The sequence below is a fragment of the Heloderma suspectum genome, chromosome 2, assembly GCF_057233095.1.
Source record: "Heloderma suspectum isolate Gila_16-S chromosome 2, 16-S_ref, whole genome shotgun sequence".
In the NCBI taxonomy this organism is placed as follows: domain Eukaryota; kingdom Metazoa; phylum Chordata; class Lepidosauria; order Squamata; family Helodermatidae; genus Heloderma; species Heloderma suspectum.
In genome coordinates this window covers 125,772,477-125,789,556 of record NC_139459.1, presented here as the reverse complement: position 1 = coordinate 125,789,556, position 17,080 = coordinate 125,772,477, and the positions used below count along the sequence as shown (strand labels likewise).

Genomic DNA, 17,080 nt, shown 5'->3' with positions numbered 1-17,080 from the left:
GGGGGGAGGTGGGAAGGATAGGGCCGCTGTGCCTATTCTATAGTAAAAATGAAAAGACACAGCTGCCAGACACGTTTATATTGTTTTTACTAACTATTGTCTATGATATTCTGCTTTGTTGTCATTTTTGTTGAAAGCTGCCCTGAGCCTTGGATAGATGGGATATAGACATTTGAACAGAATAAGCCATATATGAGGTTTTTGCACTCACACTTTACATTTTTAGGTGTGCACTGAAAGTATCTTGGAGGCGACCGCCTATCCAATGCAGGGCAGGAGAAGCACAGAGGCGCTTCAGCCGCCCTACATTTGTGGCTAGACAGCCAATTTCAGCTGTCTAGCTACAGAAAGGTGGAGCGGGGAAAGCAGCTGCCGGATGACACATAGGATGTGTTGTACCAGCATTTCTGCCTTCCCCACTCCTCTTCCAAGCATGGAGCACAGGGCCGTTCCAAGCTGCCTGTGAGGCAGCGCGGACTCCGAGGTCAGTTTCCAGAAACCAATGTATCCTATGGCTCTCTAGTCACTGACTAGCGGCCATAGGATTCCTCCCTTAATGACTTTTAATGATAGTTGCACATACACATGCACACATAGCCCATTTTGAAGTTAGTTGCTAATATTAACTTTTAATTTATTTATTTATTCATTCATTCATTCATTCATTTCATTTCTATACCGCCCAATAGCCGGAGCTCTCTGGGCGGTTCACAAAAATTAAAACCAAACAACACACAATAAAACAATTTAAAATATATAGAACATTAAAACCACAATATAACAATACAACCACAATAAAACCTAGCAGCAGTGCAGGAGTTTAAAATACAGATTTAAAACAGCAAAGCTAAAAATTTAGAGAGCTAAAATGCTAAAATGCCTGGGAAAATAAAAAGGTCTTCACCTGGCGCCGAAAGGAATACAATGTAGGTGCAGGCGAACCTCACTAGGGAACTCATTCCAGAGCCCGGGTGCCACAGCAGAAAAACTCCTCCTAGTAGCCACCCGCCTCACTTCCTTTGGCAGGGGCTCACGGAGAAGGGCCGCTGATAATGATCTTAAGGTCCGGGCAGGCACATATGGGAGGAGGCGATCCTTCAGGTAACCTGGCCCCAAGCCGTTAAGGGCTTTGAATGTTAACACCAGCACTTTGAATCGGGCCTGCAAATGGACTGGCAGCCAATGCAGCTGGAAAAGTACTGGTGTAATATGAGCTTGCAGGCCAGTCCCTGTTAACAATCTTGCTGCCCTATTTTGGACCAGCTGAAGTTTCCGGACCATTTTCAAAGGCAGCCCCACGTATAACGCATTGCAGTAATCCAGATGAGAAGTTATCAAAGCATGGATAACTGTAGCTAGGCTATCTCTGTCCAGATAAGGGCGTAGTTGGTATACCAGCCTAAGCTGATAAAAAGTGCTCCGTGCCACTGAGTTCACCTGTGCTTCAAGTGACAGTTCTGGATCCAAGAGCACCCCCAAACTACAAACTTGATCCTTTAGGGGGAGTGCAACCCCCTCCAGAACAGGTTGAATATCACCTAGCCGGGCAGACGAACCACCCACTAACAGTACCACTGTCTTGTCCGGATTAAGTTTCAGTTTATTGGCCCTCATCCAGTCCATTACCGTGCCCAGGCACTGATTCAGAACAGCCACTGCCTCACCTGGGTTTGATGAGAAAGAGAGGTAGAGCTGGGTGTCATCCGCATATTGATGGCACCTCAGCCCACACCTCCGGATAACCTCCCCCAGTGGTTTCATGTAGATGTTAAACAGTATGGGGGATAAAATAGAGCCCTGTGGAACTCCATGGCACAATTTCCAAGGCACAGAGCAATAATCCCCCAGCACCACCTTCTGGAATCGGCCATCCAAGTAGGAGCGGAACCACTGTAGTGCAGTGCCTCCAACTCCCAACCCAGACAACCTATCCAGAAGGATACCATGGTCGATGGTATCGAAAGCCGCTGGGAGGTACAGGAGAATCAACAGGGTCGCACTCCCCCTGTCCCTCTCCCGGCAGAGGTCATCCCACAGGGTGACCAAGGCAGTTTCCGTTCCTGAAGCCCGATTGAAATGGATCTAGATAATCCGTTTCATTCAACAGTGCCTGGAGCTGTCCTACAACCACCCGCTCAAGCACCTTGCCCAGGAAGGGGATGTTGGCCACTGGCCTATAATTGTTAACATCCTCTGGGTCCAGGTTAGGCTTTTTCAGGAGTGGTCTAATTACTGCCTCTTTTAAAGCGGCAGGCACCACTCCCTCTCTCAAGGAGGAATTTACAACCTCCTGGACCCAGCCGGACATCCCCTCCTTGTTTGATTTAGTAAGCCATGAAGGGCAAGGGTCAAGCACACAAGTGGTAGATCGGACTTGGCCAAGCACCTTGTCCGCATCCTCAGGCCTCAGTAACTGAAACTCATCCAATAAAACTGGACCAGACGGTGCTCTGAACGCCTCTACCAATGGAACTGCATTAATGGTGGTGTCCAATTCATGACGAATCTGAGCGACTTTATCTTCAAAGTGCCGTGCAAACTCGTCACAGCGTGCTACCGAGGGTTCCACCATCTCTCTCCCTGGCCCAGAATGTAACAGGCCGCGAACCACTCGGAAAATCTCTGCTGGACGACACTGAGAAGATGCAATGCTGGTGGAAAAGAAGTGTCTCTTTTCCACCCTCACCACCACAGAGTAGGCTTGATAGTGGGCTCTTATCTGTGTTCGGTCAGACTCAGCACGAGTTTTCCTCCACCTGTATTCTAGCCATCTCCCCTCTTGCTTCATTGCCCTCAGCTCAGGTGTATACCAAGGAGCTGGCCGGGCTCTGCTTAGAGGGAGAGGGCACCTGGGTGCGATCGTGTCAACCGCCCGAGTCATCTCTGCATTCCACAGAGCGACCTGGGCTTCGACAGGAGCACCAGCCATACCAGCAGGAAAATCCCCCAGAGCCCTCTGGAATCCATCGGAATCCATTAATCTCCGGGGGCGGACCATTTTAATAGGTCCCCCACCCTTGCAGAGGGAGAAGGCTGCCAGGAATCTAAACCTCAGCAGGAAGTTGAGTCCCATGACAAAGTGGAGATGTTAATTCCACCACTTTCAGATCACCATCCTCCTGCCCAGTCGAGAAAACCAGATCAAGTGTGTGTCCTTTTATATGCGTTGGGCCGATGACATGTTGGGATAGCCCCATGGTTGTCATGGTGGCCATGAAGTCCTGAGCCGCCCCGGATACAGCAGCCTCGGCATGGAAGTTGAGATCCCCCAGGACCATCATCCTAGGGGTCCTCAACACCAAGTCCGAGACCATCTCCGTCAGCTCAGGCAGGGAGTCTGATGGGCAGCGGGGTGGGCGGTACACCAACAGAATCCCTAATCTGTCCCGGGTACCCAACACAAGGTACAAACACTCAAGATCTGCACTCAAATTAGCAGGAAGCCTGGAGAGGGAGATTGAATTCCTATAGACCACAGCAACCCCCCTCCCCGACCCTCAAGTCGGTGTTGGTGCTGCACTGAGTACCCAGGAGGGCACAGCTGGGAGAGAGTGACCCCTCCCAGTTCCCCCACCCAGGTCTCAGTAATACATACCAGGTCAGCCCCCTCATCCACAATCAAATCATGGATGAGGGAGATTTTATTTTGGGCCGACCTGGCATTCAGCAGCAGCACCACCAGACCCGAGGGCAGACTGGTAAGGCTGCCAGGAACCATCAGGTTGGGGGAAGAACCAGAAGAGGGGACAACTGTAAGGTGTCTAGCCCCTCTTCTCCTCAGCTGGCCTGTTAATCCTCCAACGCCATACCTCCCCCTGCCCATGACCACAGTTATAGTGGCACCTCCCCGACCCCCTGAGTTGCCTAATAGTCCTCCCAGGCACATATTAAAATGTTAGGGTATAAAATGTTCGACAGTATAAAAGGATATTCCCTGTAAAAATGTTCCATTAGATCACAGCAAATTCCATGCTGGAGATCATTACGAACATATTAAAAAATAAAGCCTTTATATATAAATCTATAGTGTAACCATGCTTGGAATACTGTGTGAAGTTCTGATCACTGCACCTCAAAAAAATATAGAGATGGAAAAAGTGCAGAGAAAGGACTTTGGTCTGAAATTGAACCAACACAGCTCTTCTTATGTTTGCTTGCTTCAGAAACATTCATATGGCATATTCCTGCCCAAACCCCTTATTTTCCTTCTTGCAAAAGAGTCAAGATCATTCAAAGTCAGGTTCCATTTTCTTGTAATCAGTATCTGAATTTCAAATCAGGCAGTGTTCTTTTCCTTTTCCAACTAGTTTGCATTTGATGAATTTAAAATTTAATTGGCTCCACTCCTAGTTTATCAAACATCTTCAACATTCTGCATGCCACTTCCATCAAAGCATCTTCAATGCTCTGAAAAAAATATAATCCCTCTCCAACATCTGTTGAAATAATGCTTCCCTATCTGGTCTTTCATTTCTTAAAAAAAGAGATGCCAGGAGTCAAGTTTGTCTAAAAACAACATCCTCTGATATGAAAGTCCTTTCCCCCTAATTTCTGTTGTGTGAGGACTCTTTCTAGTTACTCAGTGGTGAGGAAAATGCAGTCTGCACCTTCTTGGGGGCATTTTTTTCTGGTCTTAGCTCATGTGTTCTATGGTTGAAGACTGTTGGTGCTGAAATAGTTGCTAGGGTTGAGAACTAGTGAGACAACCTACAAATTAGCCCTGTCTCTACCTGGCTTAACTCTCCCACATTATGGGTGTCATAATTAACCCCAAAGATTATAAACAATTTGTAAAACAAAAATTCTCCTGTACTATTTCATATTCCATATACTCTCCTATGCTAAAATAATTGATTATTTGATGTTGTAAAACATCACACATTAAAAACATTCAAATGGCACTGGGGTCAGTTAGACCACAATTAAGGTAAATGGAAAAATGAAAAAACTGCCTGTCCAAGACATTTGCATTTCCCAACATGGTGAAACCATGAAAACTCTCACTTAACAACACAATAGCCACTTTATATTGATGCAGCAGTTAAGATTCAGCTTTTTTTTTTTTTTTAAGTCAATGTTTCCATGAGATTTGAGGGGGAAAGTGCATGAGTAAAATATTGGGGTGTTAATCCTTAGACTCCATAAGGATTAACACTGGAAGTCAATACAGACTCCTGATACCATCCCTGTTGTATCCCTGTTTATAAACAATAGTAATAACATGCCATATTTTAATATCAAATTAGAGTCAATGGGTAGTATCCCATGTTGATCCTACATAAACTAGATCCAATGAAATGAGTGGGACTTAAGTTAGTTGTGACTAACTTAAGTCTTGTTAATTTCAGTGGGTCTACTCTGTGTAGGACACACATGAGATACTACCCAAGAGGGCTGTTTTTTGCAAGTGTAGGAGGGTTGAATCTGGCCAGTCTCCTATCTTAACCAATAGGCAGTGTTTCCCTTACCTGCTAGTTAAGACTGAGAACTGGCCCAATTTAACCTTCTTCAATGACCCCATCTCCTTCTCCTCCTTTGGAGTTTGCCTTGGCTCTGAGAAGATGGACTGCTCCCTCCACTTTGTTTCCATTCTATTCACACACACACACACACACACACACACACTACCCCTCTGATTGTTGCTGTTCCATCAACCATCCAACATGCTATTCAGGGCTGAAATCATCAGTGAGTCAAAGGGAACAAATAAGTCAGCAGTGCGCTCAACATAAGTGAAGCTAGTGCATACAGGTGGATCCAAAGCTGCCCAGCCAGCTAGTGCTGATTGAGCTGCCTTACAAGGCCTACACCTCATTGAATGTGCCTGCCTGCAACCCAGCCAGACAAAAAAGATAGATGAAATTAACATCAGGAACATGAACTGGTGCTCATTCAGCCTGCAGTTTTGAGTATAGCGTGTTTAGATTTTGGATTCCATGATCCTGGGTGCAATTTTTTTTAAAAAAAAAAAGTTGCCCATCCTAACTTTGAATTCTATATGTTCCCCAATTTCCCTTTACTATGTACATGTTGTCTGTAAGTCTCTTGATATTGGAGAAAAATCATAAAGTAAAGCAAGTAAAAGCTGTGAAGTATGAAATAATGGCCATATAGTATGCTGCCCTTTTTTAAACCACTCTGATGCTCTTTATGCTAAGGCAGAGATAGGCAAAGAACAACCCCGTGAGCCAAATGTGGCTCACATATTATCTGGGCTCCAAACAATTTTAACAAAGAAGATTTCACAATAACTGAGTTCTTTATTAATGTAATGCTTTTACACTGAGAATGTAACACACCTCCACTATTTTCCACTTTATCTGTAAAATAAAGTGCCCAAAGAACACAGATGTTGGCCAGTGACAGCCAGTGTGGTATAGTGGCTAGAGTGTGAGACTGGAACTCTGAAGATCCAGGCTCTAGTCCCCACTCAGCCATGAAGCTCACTGAGTGACTTTGGGCCAGTTACTGACCCTCAGTCTAACCTACCTCACAGGGTTGTTATGGGGATAACATGGAGAGAAGGAGGATCATGTAAGCTGCCTTGGGTTCCTTGCAAGAGGAAAAGGGTGCGATATAAATGTAATAAATAATTTATAAAAATCCCTGTTTTAAGAGATATTCCTCATTTTGGAACTGTTGAGCCAGCTCTGCGATGGGAGCGTGTGCAAAGGAGAAGAACCCAGGTTAAAGAAGTAAAGTAATTGTTTTCATGTGTGGCATCAACAGCTCATGTGTTCTAGTGGAAGGTGCTGTAGATAAGTAAATCGTCTTCGGAAAGGGCTTCTATCTGTTTAAGAGCTCAGAGAAAGTCTCCCATGCCACATCACAAACTTTGTTTTGAAATTGCCCTCAGTCTGAACAGAAGGTTGAATTGAAACAGCTCTTCTTTAAGAAAACACAAGTCCAAAGTTCCATGAGGAACTAGTGCAGTGCTTTGGATCCAGGCCGTTTTTTGTCAGACTGGATGCTACTATGGTTGATTTTGTCTGTTTTTAATTTGCGCTACTGATTTCTGTTGTGATTGTTTCTTTATTGTAATGACCTAGGGGTAGAACAAATGTTTAAAAATTGTGTGTCTCTTCACAGACCCAAAGGAATTTAACATGTGGTCAGAGGATGTAAGTGAAAGCCCTGTGGTGCAAGTGGCAGACACTGACATGGTGAGTTGATATGAACCTAGTTGTCAGTCTGTGCATCCATGCTTTTCCAAACGCTTTATGGCAGCCAGTATCGTATCGTGTGAGATGGCTTTTGTTTTGTATCTTATACTCATGAAGAAAGTATTATACTCTATAGATTTGTGAAACATGGTTTACATGCTGGTTCCCCCCTGCCTTATTCTGTAACTGTGGAATGTACCGATTGTATAGGAGGTGAATGCAAGAGAAATGGGAAGTTCTAAAACAGTCAAGTGTTGCTGTTTCATCGTGAAAACAAAATCTGGCATCTGAATTTTTCTTTCTATATTTCAGTTGCTCTCCAATTTGAGGTGTACTTTGGAGGGAAAGCAACCACAGCCAGTTCAAACTGGGCTGGCCTTTTGCACCATAGCCTGTTGGAAGGAAGGTGGACAATGAACCAGGAAAAGCTAGCACAGGCAGAAGAAACAGCATCTACATCCTCTTACGTAGCGTAACAGTAGAGCTGTTAAAGATTGGCTTATTGAAATGCACTCTGTGTGGGGCTCCCCTTGGGTGTGGTCCAGAACCTGCAGCTCTTTTCAGCAATGTATTACACCTCTGCTAAAGGCGCAATCCTATCAGGATAGGCGGCCGCCTCCAAACTTGCAGGTGACCATGTATCCAATGCAGGGCAGGAGAAGTGTGGAGGGGATCGTCCCCTCCGCGCTTCAGCCACCCTGCATTCGCAGCTAGACAGACGATTTTGGCTGTCTAGCCACGGAAAGGCGGAGCGGGGGGGCAGACGCCAGCCGACACATAGGAAGCATCGAATCAGCACTCCCACCCTCCCTGCCCCGACACCCCCCAGGAACGGCCCATTTTCACCACTCCACACTCCTCTTCCGAGCACGAAGTATGGGGCCATTCTGTGCTGCCTATGAGGCAGTGTGGGGGGTGGGGGTGGAGGTCGGTAGCCCTCTAGCCGCTGACTAGAGGCCATAGGATCGCACCCCAATTGGCTGTCAATTAGCTACCAAGCCAATTTTAAGGTTCTGTTGTTAATATATAAAGCCCTAAACAACTTGGGACCAAGTTCCCTTGTGGATTGCCTCGCCCCATATGTCCCTGCCCAGGCCCCGCAGCCCTCAGAAGGAACATTTGCGATGGTGCCGCATGATGCTGAGTTTTGCCTCAGAAATACCTGTAACACAGGGTTTAGTGTTGTGCTATCTAGCCTCTGGAACATGCTCCCTGTTGACACCCGGTGTTTTCAGTCTTGACCTTTAGATGTCTGCTGAAGACCCAACTCTTCATGAAGGCTTTCCCTGGGTGTGACCCAGCCAATGGAGTTTCAGTTCTACTGTTGATCAGTGAATTGTTTACCTGAAGTTTTATGGTTGTTTTATTATGTTAACCACTTTTGTAGTTCACTGGAAAGTGGTATATAAATTAGTGCGGTGCCAAAAATTTCTCCCAAATTTTTTCGACCATTCTCATTCAATTTGATGGAAAAGAAATTCGAAGGAGGAGAAATAGTTCAGGGACCGATAAATATAACGATATATATAAGAACATACATGGTAATGTAGATGGGGTCAGAGACAGATCCAGTTTCCCCATCTCCCACTGTAAATGATGAGCTGTCCACCATTGTAATAAGAACATGAAGAACTTTTCCTTTATGCATGGACTCTGCTTCAGTTGTTCTACGGAAGTGACAGTAACAGTTCTCCACTTCCTCACGTGCCCAGGTGTCATCTGAAGTAGAGATCCTGACTTGCATAGAACATACCCCTTCAGTAGGTTGACCTCTGGTTCAGGATCAGATCTTGTGTTAAATAAACCAAATTTTCTGAGTTGGGATGTCACAAATCCTTTTCCCTCTTAATTGCTCCCACACCCTAATCCATCAGGTTTATGCTCTGACCTGCTAAAGCTGCTAGGTTGCATCTCCTGCTGAAACTCTACCCACAGAGAAGGAGATTTTAAAATCACAAGTTATCAGCTCATCCTCCAATGGGAGGAAATATGCCTTTGGACATTCGCTGCATTGGGAGAACATATATATCTCTGGACAAGCTTTGGGAAGGGAAGGTTCTTGCTTGCCACTTCTGTAGAACATTTGAAGCAGCACTCAGACACATACATACCTGCACACCTGCACAGCATGCTGTGCTGTCAGTGCTGAAACTGCTGAGTGCTACCTGAGATATTTTAAGTGCCCCACTTTTCTCCAGCGGGAAGCAACTTGGGAATTTTTCCAATTATGTGGTTCATGTATCACCTGTGAATCTCAATGAAAATAAAATGTCCTTCAAGGGCAGGATGTGATCTCTCAGATGTGTTAACATTTTCTAATTAGGTTTTGGGGAGTAGGTTTTTAAAAGCCACCCACCAATCTCCAATTAGTGAGAACTATTTCAGTGATGTTATAAAAAGTAAACCAAAAAATGAAACTTAAGCACACGCACATAATTGGATTTTGTTGGGTTGTTTTGCTTGAAAGGATTTTCCTTGTTTGTTTTTTTCTAAAAGTGTCACTTTTTTAATAAAGATGCTTTACTGAATAAAGAAGTTTAATTACACTGGTACACTTTCCAATAGGAAAGCTGACTCAGTGTTATTTCTGATGCAATGTGAGCAAAATCAGCAAAACACTGTTGCAAAGAAAACAAACAGAATAGTGTAGCCATTTCCAGGGCATGCTAGTGAACCAAATGCTTCTCTTTTTTTTTTTAGTACTCAAATCAAACCCTAAATTTGCATCCCAACAAATGGAATCTGAATGACTTTTCAATTACTGTAAATATTATAGACTAATATATAATATAAAGCAATATAGACCATGCGTGATCAACATTGCAAATACACTGACTTAGCCTTCTGCTGTGGAATGGAATTTCTTTGGATATGTAACGCGTGTTGAGCAAATGAAACTCTTTCACAGGCTTCTAATTCTTGTCACTTCTCATGTCGTCTCACCTCTAAAATTATGTGTGTATCAGTCTTTTGAAATGTATCTATTGTGAAAACATTTATGGTTCCCTATTTTTTAAAAAATCCATTCATTAAATAGGTTAATAAGACAAATCAAGAAAGATAACAATGTGTTAAGTAGACATGATCTGCTAGACAATATTGCCCAGCCTCTTCATTTTATGATGCATGCAATTTAACAATACAGAGAAAGTCGGGGGGGGGGGGAGAGGGAGAGAGACTTGGGGAAGCTTCATATTGTGTTCCCACAACAGAAGAACATCTGGCTGAGACACAAGAGAGAGCCTTTCAATCAATCAGTCCTTTTATTTGTCTACTGCTTTTCTGTATACAGTATGCTCGAAATGGTTCACAAGAAAGCATGATGAAAAAACAATACATTCTTATCTGTATTAAAGAGAATTATTTTCAGTGGTCACATACAAATTGCACTGACAACAAAGGTCCGCATAGTTAAAGCAATGGTATTCCCTGTAGTAACATATAGCTGTGAGAGCTGGACCATACGGAAGGCTGAGCAAAGGAAGATAGATGCTTTTGAAATGTGGTGCTGGAGGAAAATTTTGAGAGTGCCTTGGACTGCAAGAAGATCAAACCCGTCCATACTCCAGGAAATAAAGCCAGACTGCTCACTTGAGGGAATGATATTAAAGGCAAAACTGAAGTACTTTGGCCACATCATGAGAAGACAGGATACCCTGGAGAAGATGCTGATGCTAGGGAAAGTGGAAGGCAAAAGGAAGAGGGGCCGACCAAGGGCAAGATGGATGGATTTTATTCCGGAGGTGACGGACTCGACCTTGGGGGAGCTGGGGGTGGCGACGGCCGAAGCTCTGGCGTGGGCTGGTCCATGAAGTCACGAAGGGTCGGAAGCGACTGACTGAATAAACAACAACATACAAATTGCAGAACTCCCTACTCATGAAGGCATGACCATCCCCCTCCCCCTAATGGTTTTTCATCACCGTGTGAAGACCTTTTTGTTCTAGCAGGTTTTTAATTATTATTACTATTACTACTACGACTACTACGACGACGACGACGACGACTACTACTACTACTATTATTATTACATTTATCTATATCCCGCCTTTTGCCCAATACTGGGACTCAAGGCGGCTTTACAATATTAAAACTTGTACAATTAAAACCTATAAATAGAAGCATAAATAGAAATATACAAAAGTTAAAAATATCAATAATATTAAAAGTATATAAAGTATCAAAATGTTAAAAGACAACAAGAAATATAACCATAGTATCCATCTGTCATATTCTGGCAGGTCCAGACTAGCTATCCCCAAAGGCCTGCTGGAACAAAAAAGTTTTTACGTGCCTGAAAAAGCATATCAAGGAGGGTGCCACTCTCGCCCCCCTGGGAAGGGAGTTCCAGAGCCTTGGGGCAGCCAGTGAGAAGGCCCTCTCCCACGTTCCCACCAGACGTGCCAGTGATGGTGGCAGAACGGCAAAAAGGGCCTCCCCTGAAGATCTCAGGGCACGAGTAGGCTCATAGGGGAGAATAGAGTCTTTCAAATAAACTGGACCCGAGCCGTATAGGGCCTTATAGGACATGACCAGCACTTTGATTTGTGCCTGGAAACAGACTGGGAGCCAGTGAAGCTGTTTTATCAGGGGAGTTGTATGCTCCCTGTAGCCAGCCCCAGTCAACAGTCTGGCAGCAGCTCTTTGAACCATTGGCCAAGGAGTTGAACAGAAGTCCCCCAGCACCACCTTCTGGGTCCGCCCCTCCAAGAAGGAATGGAGCCACTGTAAAACAGTGCCTCCAAGTCCCATCCCAGCAAGGTGGCCCAGAAGGATACCATGGCCAATGGTATCGAAAGCCGCTGAGAGGTCCAGCAGAACCAACAGGGACACATTCCCCCTGTCTAGTTCCCAGTGTAGGTCATCCACCAAGGCGATTAAAGCTGTTTCTGTCCCATAACCAGATCTGAAGCCAGATTGAAATGGATCTAGATAATCTGTCTCATCCAGGAATCTTCGAAGTTGTAGATGCTTTTATGCTTTCACAAATTGCATGTACTTATTATCTGCTGTTTTGGTTGTCTTACTGTAATCTATTTCTAATGGGTTTTTAACTGTCATTTGATCAATTGTTTTTGTTGTACTTATGTAAGCCACCTTAAGGGCGCAATCCTATGGGGATAGGCAGCTGCCTCCGAACTCAGAGGCAACTGCCTATCCAATGCAGGGCAAAAGAAGCACGGAGGGGATTGTCCTCTCCATGCTTCTTCCTGCCCTGCATTTGTGGCTAGACAGCCGATTTCAACCGTCTAGCCACAGGAAGGCGGAGTGGAGGAGGAGGCTGCCGGATGACACATAGGATGTGTCATACCAGTATTTCCACCTTCCCCGCCTTGGAACGCCCCATTTTGGCCGCTCCATGCTCCTCTTCTGAGTGTGGAGTGCGAGGCAGCATGGAAGGGGGGAAGGTCAGTTCTCCAGGAACCGAACTTGGAGCATGGGCTCCGAGGTCAGTTCCTGGAAACCCACATATCCTATGGCCATCTAGCCGCTGACTAGCGGCCATAGGATTGCTCCCTCCATGTCTCTTTTGAGATAGAAAGTGTGGGGCACAAATCCCCTATATCATCATCATCATCATCATCATCTCCTGCTTAATTGTTCTTGGCCAAATACGCACATTGTTGCAAGACATATTCTTTCTAAGCAAAGGCATGAGATTCCTGCTTCATATTCCTCTATAAATTGTACTGGACTTTAAGCATACACAGCAAAACAAACACAACAGCCTTTCTAAGTTTGTATAATTTAGGCTGAAGCTGCACATCTTAAAGCACTCACATTTTCAATCCAGAAACTTCTCCTGCTTCAGTTAGGGAATATTACCACCGTTCACACATTTTGCTGTTTCCATTTTAAACATGACTACACACCCCTCTCCAGCTACAGCAGGAGAAGACACTCCCTTCCCCTGTCTACATTGGATACTGCCCCGTACTGCCCTACAACTAGACTTGAAGGCAATCCCACAGGTGCTCTCCCAACCAGCTGCACTGGTGTTTTCTTCACTCCTCTGCTTTCCAGTGAAACTGACAAGGGTGGCCTAAAGCAGCCAGTTTCACTGGAAAGCAGGGAAAGGCAGACAGTTAGGTGGAATGAGCTTGGCTTTCTCCCAACCTTATCCAATTTGACTGGAGAGCAGAAAAGGGGATGATGAAGGAAATGGGGAAATTGACAAGATTTTTCACTGCTCTTTGGTACAGGGAGGAGAGCCCTAGTCAGCACAGCCAGTGTTGAGAGCTGTTCCCTCAGGTAATCTGGTCCCAAGTTGTTCAGGGCCTTATATTGTCAAGAACATCACCTTGAACCTGGTAACATATTGGCAGCCAGTGCAGTTCTCTGTGCAAAGGCAAAACCTGCTCATGATCAGCTGCCCCACTCAGCAACCTAACCACCAATTTCTGCACTAGCGGCAGTTTCTGTGCCAGTCTCGAGGGAAGTCCCACATAGAAAGTATTATAGTAATATGATTTTGAGGTTACCGATGCATGGATCACTGTGACCAGATGATCACTACTTGGAACGGCCATAGCTGGTGCACCAACCAAAGCTTGTAAAAGGCACTCCTAGTCAGTGACTCCACCAGAGCTTCCAGTGACAGAGACGGTTCCAGGACTAACCCAAAACTATGAACCTGATGGGAGCATGGCCATCTGGGGAATTCCAGGGGGCCAGATGGGGACTCCAAGAGAGCCAGATTTGGACCCTGGGCCAGAGGTTCTGCACCCATGTTCTAGGCAATTATTATTCCAGGTGTGCTGCGCACCAGGTAAAAGAGAGGATGCATAACATGGTCACAGAGGGCATATACAGGAAGAGCCATGGCTGCCCTTTCTCTCACTCTAGCTGGAGATTGAAAGAGCACCATCCTGACATCTATGGACCATGACAACTCTGCCTACAAATCTGATATTAACGCACATATTTACAGCAAGTAGAATAGCCAAACCCCTGGTTGTTCTATCTTTAAAGCCAAATTTCCCTAAAGGTAGAAAAATGAAGTGATGTCAAAATATTTTCACCTATAATAATCCACTTTTTGTGAAAAATAACATCAGAATAAACTAAGTAGTCTCTTTGTTTATCTTATTGGTTTTCAATTAATACGTCAGGCAAACCTGCCTTCATGGGCGATTTGCTGCAGATTGGGACCATTTGGAGGTCCTTGGTGGCACATAACATTGTGGCCAGTCTGCAGCCACCCCGGAGTTTACTTGTGGGGAAGCTGCATTTTTGCAGAGTACTTTTACTCTTTCTTTCTTTCTTTCTTTCTTTCTTTCTTTCATTCAGCTCCCCTGTGGTTCAGCTGCTGTGTGCCCATTCCTCCACTTTAAATTTGGTATGATCGGACGATCCTAGGGGGTGTGTCTTTCACTAGAGTAACTAGCCTGCCTTTTCAACTCATCAAAGTGCTACAGTACTCTTTCATGCCTTCAGAATCACGCTGTACCTTTTTGCCAGTGGGAGTAACTAGCCTCCATTTCCCAGCTGTTCCCATTGAGAGCTGTGATTATGCACTTCTCTGCTGCTTATGTACTTCCTTGCTTCTCTGCACAGAGGGATAAAGGCTGGCTGGAGTTGCCTCCCTTTGCTAGCGCAGCTCCTGCTGCTGCTACTGCCTCTGCTGCCACCTCCTCCCTCTCCTGCATTCTTTAGTTTTCACTATATAGGCTCCCGTTCCTGGCCGCCTCCTCTCTAGATAGCTAGTACTTGAAACAGTGTGGATCCAATTTTCTCAATGGGAAAAAGATGCTACAGATTCTCAATGGGGGGAAAGCAGGCAACAGAGGGTGCATACTGAGAATGGGTGAAGCAGCTAGATCCCTGTATTTACTCCCTGGAAAAGGAGAAAAGGGGTGGGAGCTCTAACTCCCTGGTTGTTGGCTGGTATGGGGCAGAATTGCGCTGGTAGGGTGTTCTCATGGGGAGCCTTCAGTTGCTGTCGGGGATAATAATGTGGTAGCCAGGGGGAGCCTGGACAGGGGCAGGAAACAAGCCTCTCTCATTGGTTGAGCAGCACCTGCCAGGTTGATGATATTCAGTTCTACTCCCCCTAGCCAACCCAGAAGTATGTTGCTTTCAAGCACTGTGTAACCCATGAAAAGCAGATTTTTAAGGTACGGTACACTCAGCTTTTCTTGCTTCATTTCCCTATGACAGACCAAAGCCGATTCCATGAAAATCCGGATGATACCCCAACGCATTTCTCATTCCGTTGTCATAAAGATTCCCCACCCCCTAGTGTGGGTTGTATTGGTATCATTGCAACTATGCAAATGTATGGCAGGTCTCCAAATGCATAACTGGACTGTAGCTGGGTCCCAAGTTGTAAGAGGTTGAAGACTACTGGTTTTCTGAACATTTTGTTGTTTTAAGAAAATCATAATATATGTACGTTACTATCTGGTGAAAAAAGACCCCTGTCTCCCTCCTCACAAGAAAAAGTCATATGTTCTTGTTTACTCTAAGTGTGGTCCTCCATATATTGTTGTACTACAATTTACATCATCCCTTACCATTGGCTATGCTGGCTAGGGCTGATGGGAGTTGCAGTCCAACATCTAGAGTGCCACACCTTCCCCACCCCAATGTAGCCCTTAGTCATCTTCCTTCTAAACCCGAAAGTCCCCAAGTGTTTTAGTCTTTTGTCACAAGGCAGATGGATGACCCAGAATTCTAGTATCATGAGAAAGGGAGAAAAACATATTTCTATCCAGTTTCTCATGCCATGCATACTTTTATAAACCTCTATTACATCCCACCCAGATATCTTTTTGCTAAACTTAAAAGCCTTAAATGCTTTAGCCTTTCCAGTCTCTTGATCATTTTGGCTGTCCTTTTCTGCACTTTTCCAGCTCCACAATATCCTTTTTGAGACAGGGGCAACCAAAATTGCACATAATATTCCAGATGTGGCCACACCATAGATTTGTATAAGGACATTACAATACTGGCAGTTTTTTCAACCCCTTTCCTAATGATCCATAGCATGGATACCACATAGTGAGTTAGTTGTTTTTGTTGAGTTCTCTCCTGGGGGGTGTTTCCACAACAATGGATGCTGAAGCAAATGGAGTATGGATTTTTTTTTTTTTAAAGGAATCAACTTTGCTGTGCTTTGGTCCACACAGGGCTCCGCGGCTGAGTGCTCCGCACCAGTAAAAATCACTTCACAGAACATACTTCCGGGTGAGGGTGTGTGTGTGTGGAGTGAACGTCATCTGACTGGCAGGGACTGCTCAACCAATGTGAGAGGCTCCCCCCCTCCCCCCCTTTCCCCTGAAGTTCCAGATGCACTTGCATTTCAGGAGCAAGCCTCATTGAGCAAAATGGGAGTTACTTCTGACAAATGCTTGTGCTGGGAAAGGGGGGAGGGACACAGGGATGGGAAACCAGCCCCCTTTCTAACCCAGTGCTATGCAGGATCTCTATAACGAAGGTGCAAAGTAGTTACTTCCTAAGGCAATAAACCAAACAATAGAGAATCAGAGCCTCGAGAATGCGCTTTAGAGCATTTAGGGACTTTGTGCTTTAAACTGTGCCATTTCAACTGAGGGGAATCTCCATCAATTCTGATTTGGGCATTGAGGGGACAAGCCTCATTGAGCATAATGGGAGTTACTTCTGAGTAGACACTAACTGGTTTGTGCAGGGATGGAAAACACACAGGAAACACCCTTTGACCATGGTGAAAGGCACACCCCTGGGCAGGGCTAGCATACCTGAGGTCAATGCAGGGATTGGGGGACACAGCAACTATACTGGGGAGAACCCAACTTGAGGAAAAGAATTGGACTTTAAGCAGTCTCAGGAAATCCAGTTTTTCCACGATAAACTCCGGGATGGCTGCTGGATGGGCACGGCATCATATATCCCTAACGACCTCCAAACTCAGAGTAAATCCGAGTCAGTCGCTC

At 45.1% G+C, this 17,080-nt stretch overlaps 1 protein-coding gene across 1 annotated transcript in view; it reads left to right on the top strand.

The window, feature by feature from the left end:
- The window catches only part of PALM2AKAP2 (PALM2 and AKAP2 fusion), a 315,866-nt gene that overhangs the window by 190,333 nt on the left and 108,453 nt on the right, over positions 1 to 17,080 (top strand). Inside the window, exon 8 of the mRNA XM_084834726.1 lies at positions 7,090 to 7,163. Within this exon, the coding sequence (XP_084690852.1) occupies positions 7,090 to 7,163 (74 nt within the window). The remainder of the gene's footprint in view (positions 1 to 7,089; positions 7,164 to 17,080) is intronic.